The 21,360-nt window shown below is 38.5% G+C and overlaps 1 protein-coding gene across 2 annotated transcripts in view; it reads right to left on the bottom strand.

Annotated features, from left to right (window-relative positions):
* LOC110180486 (piezo-type mechanosensitive ion channel component-like) overlaps nt 1-21,360 on the bottom strand; it is a 323,286-nt gene that overhangs the window by 206,817 nt on the left and 95,109 nt on the right. The window contains exons 2-3 of one of the 2 annotated variants that reach the window (XM_086825998.1): nt 13,226-13,387; nt 13,026-13,173 (exon numbers count right to left, since the gene is read on the bottom strand). In XM_086825998.1, coding sequence (XP_086682124.1) covers nt 13,026-13,173; nt 13,226-13,365 — 288 coding nt within the window. In that variant the 5' untranslated portion in view covers nt 13,366-13,387. Of the gene's footprint in view, nt 1-13,025; nt 13,174-13,225; nt 13,388-21,360 lie in introns of those variants that run through there. The other variant, XR_015270165.1, reaches the window with a different exon arrangement.

The following is a 21,360-nucleotide window of genomic DNA, read 5'->3' as shown; positions in this document are numbered from 1 at the left end:
TGATTCATATTTCAAATTTTTTATATTAATTAGCTTATCGGTACTTGTTGTGTTTAGTAATCGGACAAATGTGTTTTTAGATGTACCGACTGTGTTTGCAGGTATAATTTCCTGGTTTGGAATTGAAACATGTTCTTCTATTGAGTTTAATTTTAATTTACGGACAACTTCGGATCTTGCCGGGAATATTATTGTATTGTTACCAGAACTGAATTCTATCGGGACATAAATTGAAATATTTAAATTATTAGATCGAAAAAAAAACCAATTGTTTGATGGATCACATTCAAATTTGCAATTAAAGTTTTTTATGAAGTCAAGTCCTATTATTCCATCATGGGAATTGAAAAATTTGAATTAACTAAATGAAAATGATGTGTGATAATGTATTTGTCTGTTTGTAGATCGATTTGGACAAGACTTTATTACACCCTGTACTTTGTATCTTTATGGTAATTTCTTCTTGAATGTTGGTAAAGGTCCCAGTGTCTTATTTATTAACGAAATGTCTGCTTCTGTATCTATTAGAAATGTAATGTTCGTACCAGTCATTGAATTTTAAAAAGTCACAAACATTTTGAGACCAAAGTTTATAGTGTGTACATTTGAGTCTTTAAAGGTGCATGGGAGTTTCCCGAATTTCCTTGGGTAACCCTGACATTATTGTTGTTATTACCGTTGCTATTATTGTAATTATTACGGCCTGAATTACGATTCCTATTATTTCCTCTATTGTTATTATTATTATTTTGGCCTCTATTGTTGTTGATATTATTGTAACCGTTGTTTCGGTAATAACGTCGTCCACGGTTATTACCTCTACCGCCTCTATTATTTTGTCTTCCTTGATAGTGCAAGACTATGTGCGCCTGGCCGGTTGCTTCAGTGCAACTGTTTACAGATTTGGACATGGCATCATCCATGCTATCCATGATAAGCTTAACCTTATCGATAGTACAGTTTTTGGTCATTGACTTAATGGCTAGCTCCATGCTGTACTTTGAGGCCAAATCCGTGCATAGACCATCGTGCAAGTAAGCTCCCTGCAACGACTTTGTTATGTTTTCCACTTGCTGCACATATTGATTGGTTGTCTTTTGTTTTCTACTTCCACTGATTCTCTTTTTACCTTCGTTTTCAGTGCAATGCTTATCTCCGTAAATGTTTGTTCGTTGCTAATGAGATTTCTCGCGTGACCTTTCAACTTGGTCCCAATTAAAATGACTGCTGTTAGTTCATGTGTTCCCTTGAACGAATCTACCAGCTGCAATGCATCTAAAAGGCTTTGCAAATTTTCTGCTTTGGCATCAAAATCTGGTGAGATTGATGAGGCTATTTTTAAAAATTCTGGCTGTTATAATGCCATCTTTATTTTTTCTTTTAAGGTTGGTAAATCAATAGTTAGAACTTCCAAGTATTCTTCTTCACTATTTGAACTCGTACCTATCGTTGGTTTGGATTCATCCAAATCCTCAAACTGTGTTTCCTCAACCTTTGCGTGCAGTTGCAAATCTGCCGGAACATCTACAACAATGCTTCGTCTAGTCGCTATTTTATTTAGCCTACCACCAAGGCGAAGCAACAGGTTTCTACACTACAGTGCACTGTCTCGTGTGTTCCGCAGTCAACCTCGCAGTATTTTTGTTAACAACATCAACGATGTCGTTGTATTGTTGTATTATAATTTTATAATGATGAACCAGAGTGTCAATTTTAATGACCGTATTTCGGTTTATGCATTTATACGATCTATCAAATTTATCTCGACTTTCGTTAATTTTATTTAGTATATGGTTCCATTCCACATTTAAGAAAGTAACAAAATAATTGTAGTCAATTTTGTGTTTCTATTTCTGGTATTATCTCGTCCATAAGCTGTAACTCGTCCAATTCCACGTCAAGGTCTATGACATTGTCATCGTTTTCCATTCTAATCTCTCATAATAAAATGCTTCCTAATTCAAACATTTTTGTTATCTAAAAGCGAAATATCGTCTAGATCAACCATTTTAATTTTCCTGTATTTAATTTTTTTTTTGTAATTTCATTTTATTGAATTATTTTTGTGTATTTAATAAAAAAAATTTTCAAATATAATTTTTGTGTTTTTGTTTGTTTGGTTTTTTTTTTTTAAATCTTATCAAGGTCATTCGCCTTGCTTAAATATTTTTTGCAAGCACTTATTGTGCAGCTTGTATATTTTGAAGAATAGATATACACCCTTAATTACTGTTATACTAATTAGAAAGGTAATAGTCAGTATAAGTTCAATACTTGAAGACTCGACCATGTTAATAACGTTTGCCGTAGAATCTACGGTCTTAGTATCAATTAAACCCATTGCGGGTAGAAATTCCCTACCTAGTGGGTCGCATGGCTTTATGAACCACACTCTAATCGGGCAACATTACTGTCGCTCAATTTTACAATAGTATTCTTTAAAACTACTTATGCATCGCATTCCATACATATTTTAGGTATTTATTGTAATAAAAATATACGCACTTGGTTGCGCTGTTGGATCCTCTTCCAAGGTCTGGCTTGAAACGCCAGACGTTGGCGGTGCTGGCTGCACAGGCTTCCTTCTTTTTACTTGGTTGGCCTTCTTCTTAGCCCGCGCAGCTCACGCTAACGTCGGCAGAGGAGAGGGTCGCTTATGTATATCACTTAATTCCATATACTTATGCTAGCAGTTAGAGTGTTGTGAGTTCGTAACATTCGCGTGCTGTTTTGGGTCTGCGTGGGAATGCTGAGCAAACAGCTTAAAGTGCTCGCCGTCTGAGTGTGGCGATCATTATACATTTGCACTTAAACTTGTGCTTGGATTGCAGCAAAGTATCACAATGAATTTGTATGTTTTGAGCATTGGCATGTATTGTTCTTATGCATTATGCTTTGTTTAGGGGGCGATCCTGCCCGCAAGGACTCGGCATGGAGGCCCAAGAAATTCCCACGACCCTGGCGAAAGAGTTAACCCGTCAGGGTTGAAAAGATAAAGGCGGGGCGTCGTGGTAGTTTTCTGAGCGTCAGCTTTTATTCGCTGCTTACATAAGACTAACTTAAAGAGAAAAAACGAGCTCCCAATCGGTTTGCCTCGTTAAAGCGAGAAAGGGAGATCGGCAAAAGTTGGAAAGCAAGCGCAAGCCGGGAACAAAAAACTCGCTCCTGAGCCGAGGCGGCACAGTGGGCCCCTCACGTAAACATCCTGCCCACCCTTGCAGTCGCTCGGGTTGCAACAGGGTCGTTGCAGTTATGGCGGATGGCAGGCTCCAGACACGACGCATCCGAAGACGGTGCTTTGGGCCACTGGCAGTCCCTCCTGGATCTTCAGGAAGCCGGGCCGCATCACTCGCGAAAATATATCCGCGCCTAGGACCACAGAGATAGTCGCCGGTAGATAGAACCGCTCGTCGGCCAGGGTAATGTCGCGGTAGTGGGCCCGCACCGTCTCGCTTAGCTCCCGGATTGAAGTGCGGATGCTCACGTGCGGCTCCACCCTGAACACCACATCGAAACGGAGATCCCTTTCCGTCTTGGAGCCCACAGTGGCCGAACAAATTTGATCGCCGCCAACGTTAGTGGTGGGTAGACGGAAGCTAGCCGCCAGCGACGCGTCGATGCAACTCATCGGTGGGCACAGGTCGATGAGCGCTGCCGTGTCGAAGGTACGCGCTCCGGTGTCAATCCGTACCAGCACGGTAAGAAGGACATTAACGCTGTGTCGCTGCAGCAGCGATGACGGCGTCGGCGTGAAGCCGCGCTCTGCGGGCGTCCCTGGCCAATGGTGGACGGTTGCCCTTGCGCGACGGACGATGGTGCACGGGCGGGGGTCATCCGTGGAGTGGCGGAGGCCATCCAGGGAGCGGCTGCAGATTGCCGAGAAGGGGCGACGGCGTCCCGAGGCCGGCGCGCATTCTGCCGCAGCTGGCACGGAGTCAGTGGTCGCTCAGATATGTGGAGCAGCGTATGATGATCCTGGCCACACGTCTTGCAGCAGTCCCCTCGCTGGCACGTTCCGTCTGAATGCTCGTGCGCCAAACAGCTGGGACAGTACTTATTAGCGAGGACCGCCCGTAGCCGCTTCTGAGTATTTAGGCGCAGAAAACGATGGCATCGTCGTAGTGGGTGGATCCTCCTGCAGACTCGGCAACGGTAGGACAAGATACGTCGAGTACATCTGCTTTCTTGAGTGATGGCGGTGCGAGGACGCTCCTCATTATGTAAGAACTGGGCCAGGGCGAGTGATCGTGAAGACGCTAGTTCGGAACCCATGTACTCAGGGTCTCGTACGAATTGAGCCTGCTAGTTGGGGCGCTCGTGGGTGGATCTTGGCGGAACTGGCCCCGAGCCGCTAGGCCTGACGTTGTCGATGACGCTCTGTCAAAATAGCATCTAACTCCCTTTATGTTGGAATTTCGGCTTTGTTATGTATGGACTGCTCCCACAGCGAAAGTGTTATGTTGGGGAGCTTGGAGGACACCATATACACCAGGATGCAATCCCCAGCCTCGACTTGAATCGAGGACATCTCTAAGGCTGCCAGCAGCTTTGAATGGTGCCCTGCAGATCCTTCAGCGCAACTCCGGATTCCTTAGGCACAGCCTCGATATTGAAGAGGATCTTCAACTGGCTGTTGACCAACAGCCGTCGATTTTCGATGCGGTCGGTGAGGCTTCGTCACGCTGAAGCGAACCCTTCATTTGTGAGCGGAGCCTTAGACACAATGGCATTTGCGTCGCCATTGGTTTTCGAGAGGAGGTGGAACAACTTTTCAACTGGGGTGATGCGAGAGTTGTGAATGTTAATCGCCGTGAATAGATCTCTGAAGGTGGGGCAACGAAGATAATCGCCCGCGACAACCTCTGTATCCACTGGGGGCAACCGACACCCGGTTGACACTGCTAACCGCCCGAGCTGATTGAGAGGCGGCTTGAGATATTGTTTCCTCGAGGTTGGCAACACACGGAATAACAGTAGCTATACTTTGACTCCAGCACTGTCGAGGTGGCGATGGCAAGGCCGGACGCGGAGAGCAGTTCGTAGCAGCTCTCATAACTTTTCTTCACCTTTTCCCACAGGGCCCGGACTTGGTCCCTATGGACTTGACACATGAAGGGAGAGAATTGTTCAGTCTCCGGTGTGCCCGGCGTGTGGATATTCGCCTCGAATTGACTGTTTGGTTTGGTCGCTTGTCCCATTGTGCGGGAGAGCGGCGATCATCTGGTCGCTCGCTCGGTGTTGGATAGTGCATACGAGAGAGAAGGGATGAGAGAATAAGAACAGCCTGCATTTGCGAACGACGAGGAACGCACGCCGCCGATCTAACGCCGTATGCCCAAGAAATTCCCACGTCGCTGGCGAAAGAGTTAACCCGTCAGGGTTAAAAAAAAATAAATGCGCTGCTTACCAACTTAAAGAAAAAAAACGAGCTCCACGTCGGTTTGCCTCATTAAAGCGAGAGCGGGAGATCGGCAATAGTTGGAGAGCGAGCGCAAGTCGGGAACAAAAAACTCGCTCCTGAGCAGAGGCGGCACAGTGGGCCCCTCACGTAAACATGCTTATATGTTTTTATATTAATATGCACACATCACAACAATTAAAAATTATAACTTTTTCAGTTTTCAACAGATTTTTATCAAATTTTAGTTAGAGCCATTTTGTATTATTCTTCTTCAATTTTGTGTCAAATTCTTTGAAAATCTGACTACTATATCATATAGGTGCCATACAAACGATCGTTAGGTATAGAGGAAAAATGCAAATCTGTTAATGTAAAACTGTAAATAAAATATGTATATGTGAATGAAATGGAAGCAGGTATTCCTTAATTGATTTTTAACATAAATACATATATACAATTTCAATACAATGTAAATTTCAATACAATGTAAATTGTATATATGTATTTATGTTATGTATTTATGTATTTGTCATCAAAGGGTATCTACAAGGGTTTATAAACTTCAGCGTGCCGAAGTTCGCATCCTTTCTTGGTTTAGTTGATTCCTTAACTAATTTTAGATTTGGTTCAGGTGTCTTTTGAATATAAAATATTTGGATTTTCCTGCTTTTGAAGTAACTAATTTGTATGTTTTGTAAATAAGTGTAACTGTGTTATTTCAGTGATTTATAATTTATTGTGCATTTTTTTCTGGCAATTGGTATATCGTGAATATTGGAAAATTATGTACATAAAATGGTTTATTTGTTTTAAAATTACTATTGTTCCTTGATAGTGCAAGACTGTGTGCGCCTGGCCGGTTGCTTCAGTGCAACTGTTTACAGATTTGGACATGACATCATCCATGCTATTGAATGAATGCCGGCCTCCATGATAAGCTTAACCTTATCGATAGTACAGTTTTTGGTCATTGACTTAATGGCTAGCTCCATGCTGTACTTTGAGGCCAAATCCGTGCATAGACCATCGTGCAAGTAAGCTCCCTGCAACGACTTTGTTATGTTTTCCACTTGCTGCACATATTGATTGGTTGTCTTTTGTTTTCTACTTCCACTGATTCTCTTTTTACCTTCGTTTTCAGTGCAATGCTTATCTCCGTAAATGTTTGTTCGTTGCTAATGAGATTTCTCGCGTGACCTTTCAACTTGGTCCTAATTAAAATGACTGCTGTTAGTTCATGTGTTCCCTTGAACAAATCTACCAGCTGCAATGCATCTAAAAGGCTTTGCAAATTTTCTGCTTTGGCATCAAAATCTGGTGAGATTGATGAGGCTATTTTTTTAAATTCTGACTGTGCCATAAAATGGTTAATTTGTTTTAAAATTACTATTGTTCAAGTTGATTTATGTAATAGAACCATTTATTTACATCTAGTATTTTGAATAAGAATACAATGTATATTTATATGCTATTTCCATGTATTGTTGTTGTCCGAGGCTATTACCGAAAATTTTCCTTTGGTTCAGAATTATTTTGATTTGGTTCTATTTTATTATTTCGACTGATATCAGCTTATGACTGAATTCTGAAGTTGTTGCCCTTTGTTTACATGAATTTGGAAGCGAGATCGCCAACTTAGAATTGGATGTATACATTAATCGAGAGTGCGACTGTTACTTAGGGACCCTCAACTTTTTGATTTCAGGAATTGTTTGTGTCGATTAGAGATAGGCACTTATTGGTTTCAAGAATTGATTGTGTTAATTGATATGAGCTAGCTCCGGATGTGGATTGTATAAGTTAATATATATAATAATATATTTATATTTATATAAATAAAGATAAACCGTTAGGACAATATTAAAAGCAAAAGAAAATATGTATATTTGTTTTGGATATAGCTTAATAAACTCAATTCCAACCAATTGAAAGCCTTCATCGAGACCTAAGCATACCTTTATTAACTATTAATAAAGTAACTTATGAGATTGTCACTAAAAAAATATTACATTTTAATAGCATTAAACTTAAGACGAAAAAAAAGTATGTGTAAATATTACACTGCAGTTGCATCTATTATTTTACTTATAGCTTTTTTCTATGAACCGTTAACTTTCGAATTCCTTTTTGGCCTGCTTCTGCATTGATCAATCTACGCAATAAAAGTTTCAGGGAAAACAGTCAACAACAACAAGAATAACAACTAAAAGAAATTTGGCTATGAAAATGGTCGTTGAGTAAATACTTTTGACTGCTAAATATTGTACTTTACTAATTTCGTCTGTTGAGGAATTTCTACTGCAGAATCGTAGTTGGATCGACTGTTAAGCAGTCATACAACGTAATGCGTTACGTCGTTTTTACTGCAGCTCACAGTGAATCCAACCCAAGATTTTGGATTGATGACATTTAACTGCAGAATTGATTGAATTTAGTGCAAGAATTTTTTTTGTGTGGTGTGTGTCCTCAACTGTAGATAACCGCAGAATACTGTTAAATACACTTGGCCCTCGCTTAACACGAACTCTTTTAGCACTAACTCGGTCTTACACGGTTGCAAATTTGCACCCATTCCCCCTTTAACACGCTAAAAACCTCGTTCTTACACGATTGCAAAATATCGAGATGTATTTTTTTTACTGCGTTTATCGCGTTAGTGCCTGTGTCATACGCATGGGTTACTTGTCGAAAAAGGGAAATCCCACATATAATCTGTCAGATGTACGCGTGTTGTAGTAGGTGCAAAAATCTTGAGCTTTGCAGACGCGTAAATAAAAAGTCAAAGATTTTGTGGTAAGTACAGCTTGATTAAATCAAAGAGTGAATACACAATGAAAATAAATTAGTTTCAGCTTTTACAATGGCAGAAAAAAGGAACAGGGCTCTTTTAAAACGAAAAGTCATTTCTATAGAAACAAAAATACAAATTCTAAACCGTTTAGACAATGGGCAAACTGCCACGGATATTGCAAGAAGCCTTGATTTAAATGAGGCAACAGTTCGCACTATCAAAAGGAATGAAACTGAAATACGTCGTGCAGGAAGCCTTGGGTTATCTATCTCTACAAAATTTACCAGTAGAACACGTGCACCAATTTTAGAGAAAATGGAAAGAGCACTTAGCATTTGGATTGACGACAGCTACGAAAAAAAGATCCCTTTAAGTCAGCGGATCATTCAAGAAAAGGCACTCCGGATTTATGGACTGCTCGAGCGAAATGGAGAGCCGTCTTCCAGCATAGATTTTGTTGCTAGTAATGGATGGTTCGACAAATTTAAAAAAAGGTTCTCCATTCATAGCCTCAAATTTAAGGGCGAAGCGGCATCGGCCGATGATGGAGCTGCTACCACATACCCAGAAGAAATTCAGAGGTTCATTAATGAAGAGAAATTCCTGCCCGACCAAGTTTTTAATGCGGATTAAACTGGACTTTGCTGGAAAAAAATGCCAAGTCGAACTTTTTTATCAAAGAATGAAAAAGTAGCTCCCGGCTTTAAGGCACAAAAAGATCGTTTTACACTTTTGCTGTGTAGTAATGCATCAGGCGACTTTCAAGTAAAGCCAATGCTTGTTTATAAGTCTTTCAATCCCCGTGCGTTTAAAGGGATAGACAAGAGCAAATTACCTGTTTACTGGAAAGCAAACTCCAAAGCTTGGGTAACTGCAGAATTATTTAAAGACTGGTTCTTGAATTGTTTTGTACCTGAGGTTGAAAAATATTTAAAAAAAAAGAATTTACATTTTAAACACTATTATTATTGGACAATGCCCCAGGACATCCAAAAGATTTAACCCATCCGAATGTCAAAATAAAATTTCTTCCACCTAATACAACATCACTTCTGCAGCCAATGGATCAGGGTATAATTTACACTTTTAAGACATACTTCATCAGGCGCTCTATACGCTGGATTTTGGATACAACTGAAACTGACTCCATCGATGTAACCAGTGCTTGGAAGAAATTTTCTATTAAAGATAGCCTTGAGTTGGTAAACTTGTCTTTAAAAGAAATAAAGGTGTCAACATTTAATAGATGCTGGAGGAAATTATGGCCAGAGGTTGTTAGAAGCAATGAAATAGAAGTGCCAAACGTGGATTCCAGGATATATTGGACCTTGCTCACTTGATTGAAGGTGAAGGTTTCGACGACATGGCAAATTATGATTTGCAAGAGTTGTTTGTAGATAATGAAATCGATGACGAATCATTGCTTGAGATTGCTGTGAATGAAGCAAACAATTCGAAATCAGATGACAGCAGCTCTGAAGAAACCGTTCCTAGTTTAACAATAGAAAAGCTCCAAGAAGGATTCGCATATGCTAGCAACTTAGAATCGTGCTTTATAAATGCAGATCCGGTCATCGAACGACGACTTAAGTTTAAGAACGATTTGGAAAAAATAATCTCCTTTGTTTTTACCATTTTTAAGTTTAATTATTATTATTAATTAATTATTAATTACATGAAGCCACTTTTTTAGTTAAATATTAACTTTTAATTTGTAAAATAAAATTTTAATAAAAACCGACCAAATTTGAACAATCAAAAATTTTAATTGCTGCCAGTTTTGAATTTTGAGAACGTAACCCCTTATTTTGTACTGAATCCATGTTTCGCTTAACACGATTTCGCTTAACACGACATTTTCTAGGAACGTAACCCCCGTGTTTAGCGAGGGCCAAGTGTACCATATTTATAGTAAAAAAAACAGAAAACGTTTAAAATATATATAATATTTTTATTTGTTAAAAATAAATTGTTGTTTTCTTCAATATGTTAATTCTCAAATAATTGCTTCAGGTCCTTATTGTTACGAAAAGATGGTATATCAAATGTTCCTCCCCTGAAAATAAAATAGACAACATTCAAAGTAAAAACAACTTTTAAAACCAAATATTGTAGCCGCCTTTTAGTTTTAAACACTTCTTATTCTTTTCTTCTCTTATTAATATTTTCTTTATTATTTAATTTAGAACTTTTTATACTTGGTTTTATCTTTTCTTCACACTTGTCTTTACACTTCTTGTCTTATTCACTTCTACTCTCGTTCAGATCCTCTTACCAAGTGATCTGCCGCTCTCAGCAACCAATCAGACAACCCCGATTCTCTCAGTCAGTCGCTCTCCCATGCTCTCTCTTGAGAGAGCGTAACATCTCAATTAGAGTGGCCAGAGCATACTTCTCTTAACTGGCCTGCTACAATATATAAATATGTATATACAAATTTTTTATAAATATACTGAAGTTGACAGTATGTAAATATGTGTGCACATGCATATGTATTTATGTTATGTACATATGTATGTATGGCGCATCGTGCTCGCAGAAACTTGCATAAAATGGTACTTACCAAGAAAAATAGCTGTAAGTGCCAATATATCCACTTCTCAAATACATCATAGCAATCCGCTTCCTGCACGTTGCAATCACTGAGTTAAATTTGTTCACTTCATTTTATTGGACTTTTATTCATATTTCTACAAGTAAACTTTCCGAAATAAAATGCGATAGAGCTAAGACTGACCGTACCAATAATTTGCCATATATATAGTGGAATTTGTTTTAGTAGGCAGAACAAGTTTTAAATAAATTCATGGCTCTGGCAAGTAATTTATTTGATGCTCACCTATGGAATACAAATATATATACCCTAAACCAAACAAGAACAAGAAATACTTTACATTTTGTAAGTAAAACTTACAGTAACTCGACTACAGTTGACAGTCATTTGTAGTTCGACAAGACAACAACAAAAAACACTCGCATTATCTGATACGTAATTATACGTAAGGGTGACTGTATACAATATACATCATACATACAATGCAATATACAATATACATTGTCTGCAGCTTTACTGTAATTCAACCAACAAAATTTGTAGATTCAAGGTATCAGAATTTTTACTGTGCACTAGTCTCAAGCTTAGAGCAAACGTGGGCACGACTGACTGACTGACATCGCAACAGCACAAATGTCTTGCAAGCTTACATTTTTTTTGTCACCCAAAAAGCAAGCAAACAGCTGTTCGAATGAATTGCATGTTTTCAAAACAAAATATGTGTTTTATTTTTGTGCAGATGTGAGCTGAGGCCTCTGCCGACAGGCTGTGTAATAATGCAAATCGTAGTGAGCCGGCCGGGTTAATGGAGCCAAGGCGTGCCCATGTATGCTTTAGAGTATTATGTGCAAAGTATAACGATTTGTACACATTAATCTCTAACGTAGATAGTCATCCCAAAATAAAAACTTTAATTCTAACTCACTTAGTACACATGCAGGCAAACAATCTGACAGCACGCCAGTACTTAATTTCTTACTCTTTTCTATATTTCTTATCTTTTCTACTAACACGTAACCCAACAGGTACGTGCTTGGTTACATACGTACTGACCTTAGTGCGTGGTCACAAATTGATTAGTTTTAAGTTTAAACTAATATGTTTAACCATATAGCTAATTTATCTATATACACCTTTAATTCATCTATGTACATATATTCTGTTTATTTCTTAATTATTATGTTTCTGGGGGTAATTAATAATTTTTATACCCTTCCAGGGTATTATAATTTCAGTCAGAAGTTTGGAACGCACTGAAGGAGGCACCATCGACCATATAAAGTATATATATTCTTGCTCAGGATCAACAGCCGATCCGATATAGCAATGTCCGTCTGTCCGCCTCTGTCCGGCAGTCCGTTTCTAACTAGAACGATCGAGAAATTAATTCAATTAAAAATTAGAACTTTTTCATTTTTCAACAGATTTTCATCAAATTTGAGTTATAGCCATTTAATATTACTATGCAATTTTGTGTAAAAATTATATGAAAATCGGACTAATATATCATAAAGCTCCCATAGGAACGACGTTAGATATAGAGGAAAAATGCAAATTTGTGAATGTAAAGGTGAATAAAATGAAAGCAGGTATTACTTCATTGTTTATTAACATAAACAGCCCGTAAAATATGTACTTAAATTAAAATATGTAGTAATTATAGTTAAATAACTTAAATAATTTGTCCCCCAATGCAAGCGCTAGCCGCTAAAAATTGGCGTGAGGTCATAACCATGTGAGCCATCCAAGTGGCCGTCCAAAATCTTTAAAAAAGACTCTGCATGCAGAAATATGGATACGCATACAAACGTGCGAGCGCTTGTACACATATACACATATACACAGAAACGAGAGCACAGCGCAAAGAAACGCACCCCTGCTCATCGTTCCACGGTCGATCTGCCACTGAAAAGTGAATTCTTGTTGTGCTCGGTTTCAAACGAATGCTTCGAACTCGAAAAAGCCGAACGCATTCTGGGGTTCTAGACATATCGTTCGGCTGCTCTGGGGTCAGGCTCAGCCGTTTTTGTGGTAGTACTTTTTGTACTGTTTGACTTCTCTATTGCTTAGTGCCAGATCTGAGAACTACGCCTTGCAGACGTTCGCAGAGAGCGAAGAAGTACATTTTTACTAATGTCTATTTTAAAAAGTTTTGGAAAATTATAATTTTTCGCGACATAAAATTTCTGAAAAACTGCAAATGTTGCATCGAATTAAAATAAAAAGGTTTTGAAAAAAAAATTACATTCTAAGGTACTTACAATAATTGGTGAACTTACTACAAATTTGGGGAATCCAAAGAGTAAAACGAAAAAATTTAAAAAATCGCATAGAAATAATAATGTATAAACGTCAGTTGATAAACGAGCTTTATGCCTTAAAGTTACAAAAAATTTATGAAATCCAGATAAAAACCCTCCTTTGCGCCTAAAAATAAATTATTAATATATTTAAATTTCAAAATAAAAAAGGTACATACGCTAATCGCTCCATTGCCTTTCGATAATATTCTGATTCAATATTCTGATAAACATATTTGTTCTCCATACCCGGACGCAGAACATCATCCATTACTCGCTTAAACGCAATAGAACTAGAATGCTCTCCATCGTTTTTCATTGGCTCTGTTCCAGCCTCTTCCCTTAAAATGTGTATAAGATAAATTTAGTTCCATGCTTACGACTTTATGCAGTTTTTATTAATCAGAGGTTTCATTAGAAACTTTAAACAAAAAGTTTTTATTCTCGGGGGGTATTAAGAATACCTATGGGGGGGGGGGGGGTAAACATGAATGTGGTCATAATTCGCAATAAAATTTGTGTGTATAACTATACCCAAATTTATGTGATAATTTTTCAACCTCATTATACATCCCGATTTCATAATTAATACGCAAAAATTAATTTAAGCTAGTTTTGCAGAGCAATACATCTTATTTTGTGGGCCCAAGCGGCGGCTCACTTGCTTATGACGTCACAGCAATACTTAGCGGCTAGCGCTTGCATTGGGGGACACATTATTTAAGTTATTTCACTATAATTACTACTTATTTTAATTTAAGTTTCTTTTTTGACTATATTTCCCAAAAGGCATTTTGTTGATGAATCATCGATGAATTGTTCATGAATTTGTTGATGAGTTGTTGATAAATGATCGATGAATTGTTGATGAATCATCGATGAATTGTTAATGCATTCTTATTTAAGTATTTATTTATTTAATTTAATTTTTTTCGTTTGCTAAGCAACAACAAAAAAGTGCGTACATATGTACATACATACATAGATATTGACATATGTATGTATGTATGTAAGCATAATTAAAACAAATCAAAGAATCTTAGAAAATCAAAACAAAACAAAAAGTGACACGCGCAAATCACTTGCATAGACAACAACAACATACCCTGCAGTACCTGTCATCAGTAATTCATCAACAGTCAAGGGGGTGCTTTTGATGATTCATCGATGACAGGCTATACAAACTGTTGATGAATTTAACATGGGCATGTCATAGGCTGTCATCAATGAAAATTCATTACCAATTCATCGTTGATTCATCAACAATTCATCGATCATTTATCAACAATTCATCGATGATTCATCAACAAATTCATGAACAATTCATCGATCATTCATCAACAATTCATCGATGATTCATCAACAAAATGCCTTTTGGGAAATATAGTCAAAAAAGAAACTTAAATTAAAATAAGTAGTAATTATAGTGAAATAACTTAAATAATGTGTCCCCCAATGCAAGCGCTAGCCGCTAAGTATTGCTGTGACGTCATAAGCAAGTGAGCCGCCGCTTGGGCCCACTGGCTGTGGCCGTCCGAAACCTATGAAAAAGACTCTGCGAACAGAAATTTGCACACGCATACAAACGTGTGAGCGCTTGTACACATATACACATATACAAAGAAACGAGACCACAGCGCAAAGAAACGCACCCCTGCTCATCCTTCCACGGTCGATCTGCCACTGAAAAGTGAATTCTTGTTGTGCTCGGTTTCGAACGACTGCTTCGAACTCGAAAAAGCCGAAGGCACTCTGGGGTTCTAGACATATCGTTCGGGTGCTCTGGGGTTCCAGGCTCAGCCGTTTTTGTGATAGTACTTTTTGGTACTGTTTGACACCTCTATGTGTTTCTTGCTTAGTGGTAGAAGGCTGATCTTGCTTATATGGAGGAGAAATACTCTCTTGGGGGCTAAACTGTTATCAGGCACTGTGTATCTGTGGAGCAGAATAAGGTGTGATCGGTCACAAGCTCGACACTTTCTGTCTTTGCATTTTGACGCAGTATGCTGTATATGATGCATAAGGAGGCAGACTTGACAAACTTGCACCTTTACATTACATAGAGATGGGACCGCAATTCTGTAGCAAATGATTTGCTGCATTGCAATAGCTACAAATTGGCTGAGGCTTGCTGTTGGAGGAGGAACACGAAAATGAGCTCAACGGTAATTTTTTCTGCTTCGCTTTTGTTGATTCTTCAGCCGAAAAAGGCTTTTTTTCACAATCGGACAGAGCTCTTCCTCCCATTTTTCTTTGGTAGCTGGGTTGACTCTATTCAATACCAAATTTATCAACATTGCATTCAAAGTTTTTGTGTCATCTCCTATCGATAGCAGAGAACCGTAAATCAACGAAACAGTGTCGATAATATTTCTTAATGAGGATGCGAACTGATTCGATATTTTCGGAGGACTAAATAATGTTTGAATATTATTCATAAAGATGAGGCATTTGTTATCGTAAACCTTTTTTAATCTGGTCATTGCCTTTTCGTAATTACTCTGGGTGACTTGTTTAACTTTAATTGTTCCTGAAACTTCGTTAGAGAGATATAAAATTAAATGGTTACATTTTTCGAAAACAGGAACGCTGGTATCTTTATGAACCAAAGATTCGAAGAGGCTAATAAAGTTTTTAAATTCCGAAAAATATCCACCTAATCTTGGCAATGCCAAATTCGGATGTCACGCACGAGTTGGTGCTACGGCAACTGATCCCGGAGTTTCGCTACTGGCTGCTGTCTTTAGGACAAATAATATCGACATTAATTTGGTCCCTACGCTTATTTCGTCCAACTCGTCGCCATATTCATCGCTACTATCTATTTCTTCGATCTGTTTTTGTTTGCCTTTTTATTTAACGCATTTAAGTTTTCGAGTCGACATTTTAATTCTTCCTCTAAATTCGGAATCGATCTTTAATAATTAAACTAATTTATACAAGAATAATATATATATGTAATATAATATAGATTTTTTCAAATAAGAACGACTACAAAATAATTATACCTAAAAACTTTCGAATCAAAACGATACATTTATTAAACAAAAAAAAAAAAAAAAGATATACATATATTATTTTTAATATAATAAATATTATTATTTAATATAATAAATAAAATTTTTTTTTTCTGATGAGAACCACAACGATAAAAAATGTTTAAATTGAAAATCAAGTCACGCAGTATCAATATTAATAGTGGGTGCAGGCGACGCCGAAAAGTGTATACTCGACGAATACAGGGTCCCAGTCGGACTTTTTAGCCAAATTCATGCTGATTTTCATGCCAACCCGTTCGGTGTTTAACAGCACGTCCTTACTGACAAACTTTTAAGAATATTATACGATCAATTAGGGATTGAACCTGCGTCTTAATGTTTAACAGTCAGTTTTTGAAAACTAAAATTGCATCGGCGATATACACCATGTGCATATCGCGTGCGATAGGGTCAAAAACTTTCACCCATTTTATGACATTTATTTTTTTGCTCGCTTGATATTTGAATTTGCCGTCGCGAGGCAAACGCTCCGGAGTTAGAGCACCCGCCCTCCCAAAAGGCTAGCGCGAGTTTAAATCCCGCTCGAACTAAACTTTTTCTTACTTTTTTAATAATAAATATTAATAAAATACACAAGCTCTCGAAAATTTAATACTAAGTTCATATTAATAGGATTCTATTCTCTAGATATTTTCAGATTTTTATTTAAAGAAATTCCAAGTAGTTTAAAAAGTCAATTGGCGGTCCGCCAATCAAATGGCCAAAAAAGAGTATACCCGACGAATACAGGGTAGTGCGTCACCTGGCGTTCCGGTAATCTTAGCGCGCCGAGCAATGTATCTGACTACATGACGCCTAGAACTTGTGAAAACATCAACATTTATGGGACCTGACGACTGGAAACGGTTCAGGAGCACGCTCGACACCTCAATATTTACTCTGACGGCTCCAAGATGGAAGGACTGGGCATATACTGTACAGGCCCCGAGATGAAGCTGTCGTATAAGCTACCAAGCCATTGCAGCATATTCCAGACGGAAGCCTTCGCCATCAGGAAGGCGGCAGAGCTTGCGCAGGAAATGGCCCGCCCATGTGAGGCGGTAAACCTGTTCGTAGACAGTCAGACGGCGATTAGATCCATGCAATCGTCATTGGTTCAAAAATGAACTGGCAAGCAAGGACGCACTAGATATCCTGAGCACGACAACGTCAGTGCGGATCTACAGGGTTCCCAGCCACCAGGACATAGGGGGAAACGAAATCGCAGACGAACTGGCAAAGGAAGGAGTCGCACTGGCTATTTATAGAACAGAAAACGTCCAAGTCTCTCTAAGAACGCTCCAAAGCGAGTAAGAGAGGCGGGTGGATGTATGAGCAAAAAGCAGGTGGAGTGGAAAGTCTGTGACTTGCAAAACAACTAAATCAATCATCAATGACAAACTCAGCCACTACGTACTATATCTATCCCGAAAATACTGCAGACTACTAGTGGGAATGCTTACGGGTCACTGCCTGGCTGCCGCGCATGCAGTCAAGTTGGACGTCACCAACAACGGCAACTGCATGAAATGCGATGAATCTGAGGCAACCAAAACCTTGGAGCATCTCATCTGTAAGTGCAAACAAGACAAAATAAACAAACAATTCATTTATCTCCAACTCCAGCTTTAAATTTTTTGCACAAATACCCTGATTCCTGGCTTATATATGTAAATATATGTATAAATTCCAGAAGCCTTTTTCCTTAACGGTGGAGATTCCTCGTTGATGGCAGCAATTATGCGCAGCACAAAGTATTTAACGACCGAAAGGATTATTTTATTAATTTTTTTTTTAGATTAACACAGAAGCGCACAGCGGGAATGTATGTACAGCTTGCTAACTCCTACACTCTCCTGCTCCCTTGCTCTGCCGGTTTTTCTGTGCCGCTGGACTTCTTATCTTACTATTCTTATCCATCGCTCTCTCTTTTTATCTACAAAATTTAAGGTACAGTGGTAAGTCATAATTCATGACTACATTAATTGCCGCGAGGTGGGAAAGGAGATGATGTCTTTTATGCGGTAGAGCGGATTTAAGGACGTGTTTTTGAGTTTCGTAAAAGTCACGATAGGTTTTTGGCGCTGGATACTCAATTTAATAACCTTATGCTATTTAATGAGTCTCCAAGGCGAAAAAACCGCAATTGGTGGGCAGCAATCAAGTGGATCCCAGTAACTCGCAACGGGCTCTCAGCAGCAGCCCCCTCGACTACAGTATTAACTCCAAGGGTGCTGAAATCGAGCGCTAAAAAAAGATTCGGTGCTGCGGGAGTGCCCTTGCCGCCAGTGATATCCGTCTTCTCCACTGGGGGGTCCCAAATAATGACCCCTCAAAGCCCCGTAAATAGAAATGTAACCGCCAAGGGTGTCAGGGCCGGAATACAGGCCGATATTGGCACGGCAGAAAGCCAATCTGCCTTGCCAAAAGCAATTCTAGCAGTTCCAGCTATGAGACATATTTTTGTTTCGCGACTCTCCCCTGATCAAACATCGGAAGATGTTTTCGGCTAGGCAAAACCAGAGCCAATTAATAAAGACTAACGTGGAAAATTTTAATTTTTTCTTACTCTGGGATAATTACTTTTGGATGGAGAAATTTTGGTAGTCTTTGGTGATTTTATTATCACTGGGGTTTTTTTGTTTTCAAATAATTCCACCAATATTCTCCTAACTTCAACACAACACGACTTTATGGCTGGCGTGTTCGACATTTCGCTGTCTTATGTCAACCATGTACGAAATTCCTTACAGCGCTTGCTCGATCTTTGTTCTTGTGATCCGGCGAGAATTAGCTTAGCCAGGGTGGCGGCTCAGACGTAGCCCGAAGATCCGAATCATCCTACTTTCGATGAGACTCTTGATATTGGGTCTGACTTACAGAATATATCTGACCGTCCAGCCAAAAAGGTCATTTGTTTTCGCAAGACGGACTTGGACGACTGTATAATTTTATAAACGAGTTCAATTGGTACGACTATACATGTGCTTACATAAGCACTCTGACATGGCAGTTGCCGTTGATATTTCTTACAATGCCATGAATTAATTTTTTACTGAATGTGTTCTGTTATATTATCCGTCAAGCTCGAATAAACCGCCGTGGTTTACTAAAGAGTTGAGCCGACTTTAAAATAAAAAATCTAGTCTGTATGGTAAATTTAAAATCACCGGTTCTCAATCTGCCCTTTCCTCTAATTTAGCTGCTCGGTCAACCTTTACTGCACTAAAAACGCAGTGCTATAAAAACTATTTTACTCGTTGCAGGTTCCAGTGCTCAAATGACCAAAACCAGTTTAATAATTTTGTTAACACTAAACGGAAGCCTCTTCCTCGCTTTCATTTGAAAATACTTCCACAAATAATGATCAAGCAATAACCAAATTATTTTCGCCGTTTTTTCAAACAACTTATTCAAACTCTCTGGACTCGAATAAGACTAACTCCTACAGCATGCCCAAATAGAACTTAGTTTTCTGCCCTAGCTTAAATGAAAGTTCTCTTCTTTTGGATGTTTATCGTGTCAAGCCGGTTTATTCACTAGGTCCCAACGGACTTCCTGGCCGCGTGCTCAGGTACTGTGCCGACGCCACCTGCTATCTTCTTTTGAAGTTGTTTACATTATCCATATTCCTCTCCATAATAAAGGTTGCAAATCGAATTCCAGCAATTTGAGAAGAATCTCTAAGTTCTAGACTATCCCAAAACTTTTCGAAAACGTTTTTCGATCAGTTATTTCTCAATGTCAACATGGATTTCTAAACTAAATATCAACAACAATTAACCCTTTGGAGCTCTCTTCCTATATTATAGGGCTTCCATAAATTTCAGACAGACGTAATCTATACTAATTCCATTAAAACATTTTACTGTGTTAACCATTCTCTCCTCAAAAGAAACCCCGATTTAATGGATTTTCCAAGTGATCTTCTTAATTGGATTCCAAGTTATCTGAATGGAAGGACGCAAAAGGTCCTCTTTAAGAATAATTTATCCAATGTTCTAGGGGTTACATCCCGCAAGGAACCCATTTGGGATCCTTATTGCTTACATTATTTATAAATGACCTCCCCAAAGCTTTGGCTATCTACAGAGTGCTTATGTAAGCTAATGACGTTAAGCTTTGCGTGCAATACAATGACTTCACCTGCCAGTCGGATTTACCAATAGATCCCAATCATTTTTAAACTTGGTACCGGTAAACTTATTAAACTTAAACGGCTCTAAATGCAAGCTAATGTCATTCTCTCGTGTCGTTCCCAAGCTTGAAACTTACACGCTGCTCTTTGTAAATAATTAATTCAGTTGATGATTTGGACGTCCGCTTGGGCCCAAAGCATGACTTTATCGACAATATTTCGTTTATGGTGAATAGACCCTGGGGTGTGCTTGGATTTATTAAATGGTGGTCGAGGGAATTCAATGACCCATATGTCACTAAATTCTTATATACCTCTTTATTTCGTCTGGTCTTAGAAAATGGATGCTGTGTTTGGAGCCCTCAGTATAGCGTCCATAGTAAGAGCATAGTATCGGTTCAAAAGAACTTTTTATTTTTCGCTTTTAGCGGCTTAAAGTGGGATGCAGACCAAAGATAGCTATCCTATTTCAATAGACTCCTCCAAATTAACTTACTATGCTTTGTAATCCCTAGAACTATGCTATATGCTAGGCATAACCTTTATCAACAACCTGACTTGTTGAGTCAGCTCTATTTCCACGTACTAGGTAGAAATACTAGATCCTATGTAACTTTATTGTTGCACCACTGTAGAACACTTGAACTGTAGGGACTTTTTAGAATATAAAAAATTATAATAATTTGTACACTCAAATCTCTAACGTAGATAGTCTTCCCAAATTAAAAACCCTAATACTTACCCACGTAGGCACCACTTAGCAAGCACTCTGACAGCACGCCGATAGTTAATTACCTTGCATTCTTCTCAATAATTTCTATGACGCTTACTAAAATCTAAACCATATATTGTTAACATAATCTTGCTTGGCCCAGCTTACACGACGGTTGGCGAAGGCGACGCGAATTCGTGAAGAGCGCGTGTGAGATTTTAAGTGCTCCCGACTTCGCCTATACTAACATACACTTGAATTCAAGTTTTTTACTACATATACTAAATTATCTACATCCAGCCAACAATTATTCTATTATTAAAATTTTTATTTTTAAATATTATAATTTTGAAGTTACGGTTTTAATATAATTAGTATTATACTATAAATAAATACGTTTAAACGAAGATATCCTGGCAAGGTGTG

The sequence above is a fragment of the Drosophila serrata genome, unplaced genomic scaffold, assembly GCF_035046125.1.
Source record: "Drosophila serrata isolate PLE 108 unplaced genomic scaffold, ASM3504612v1 contig_123, whole genome shotgun sequence".
Taxonomy (NCBI): Eukaryota; Metazoa; Arthropoda; class Insecta; order Diptera; family Drosophilidae; genus Drosophila; species Drosophila serrata.
This window is presented reverse-complemented; position numbering and strand designations above follow the sequence as displayed.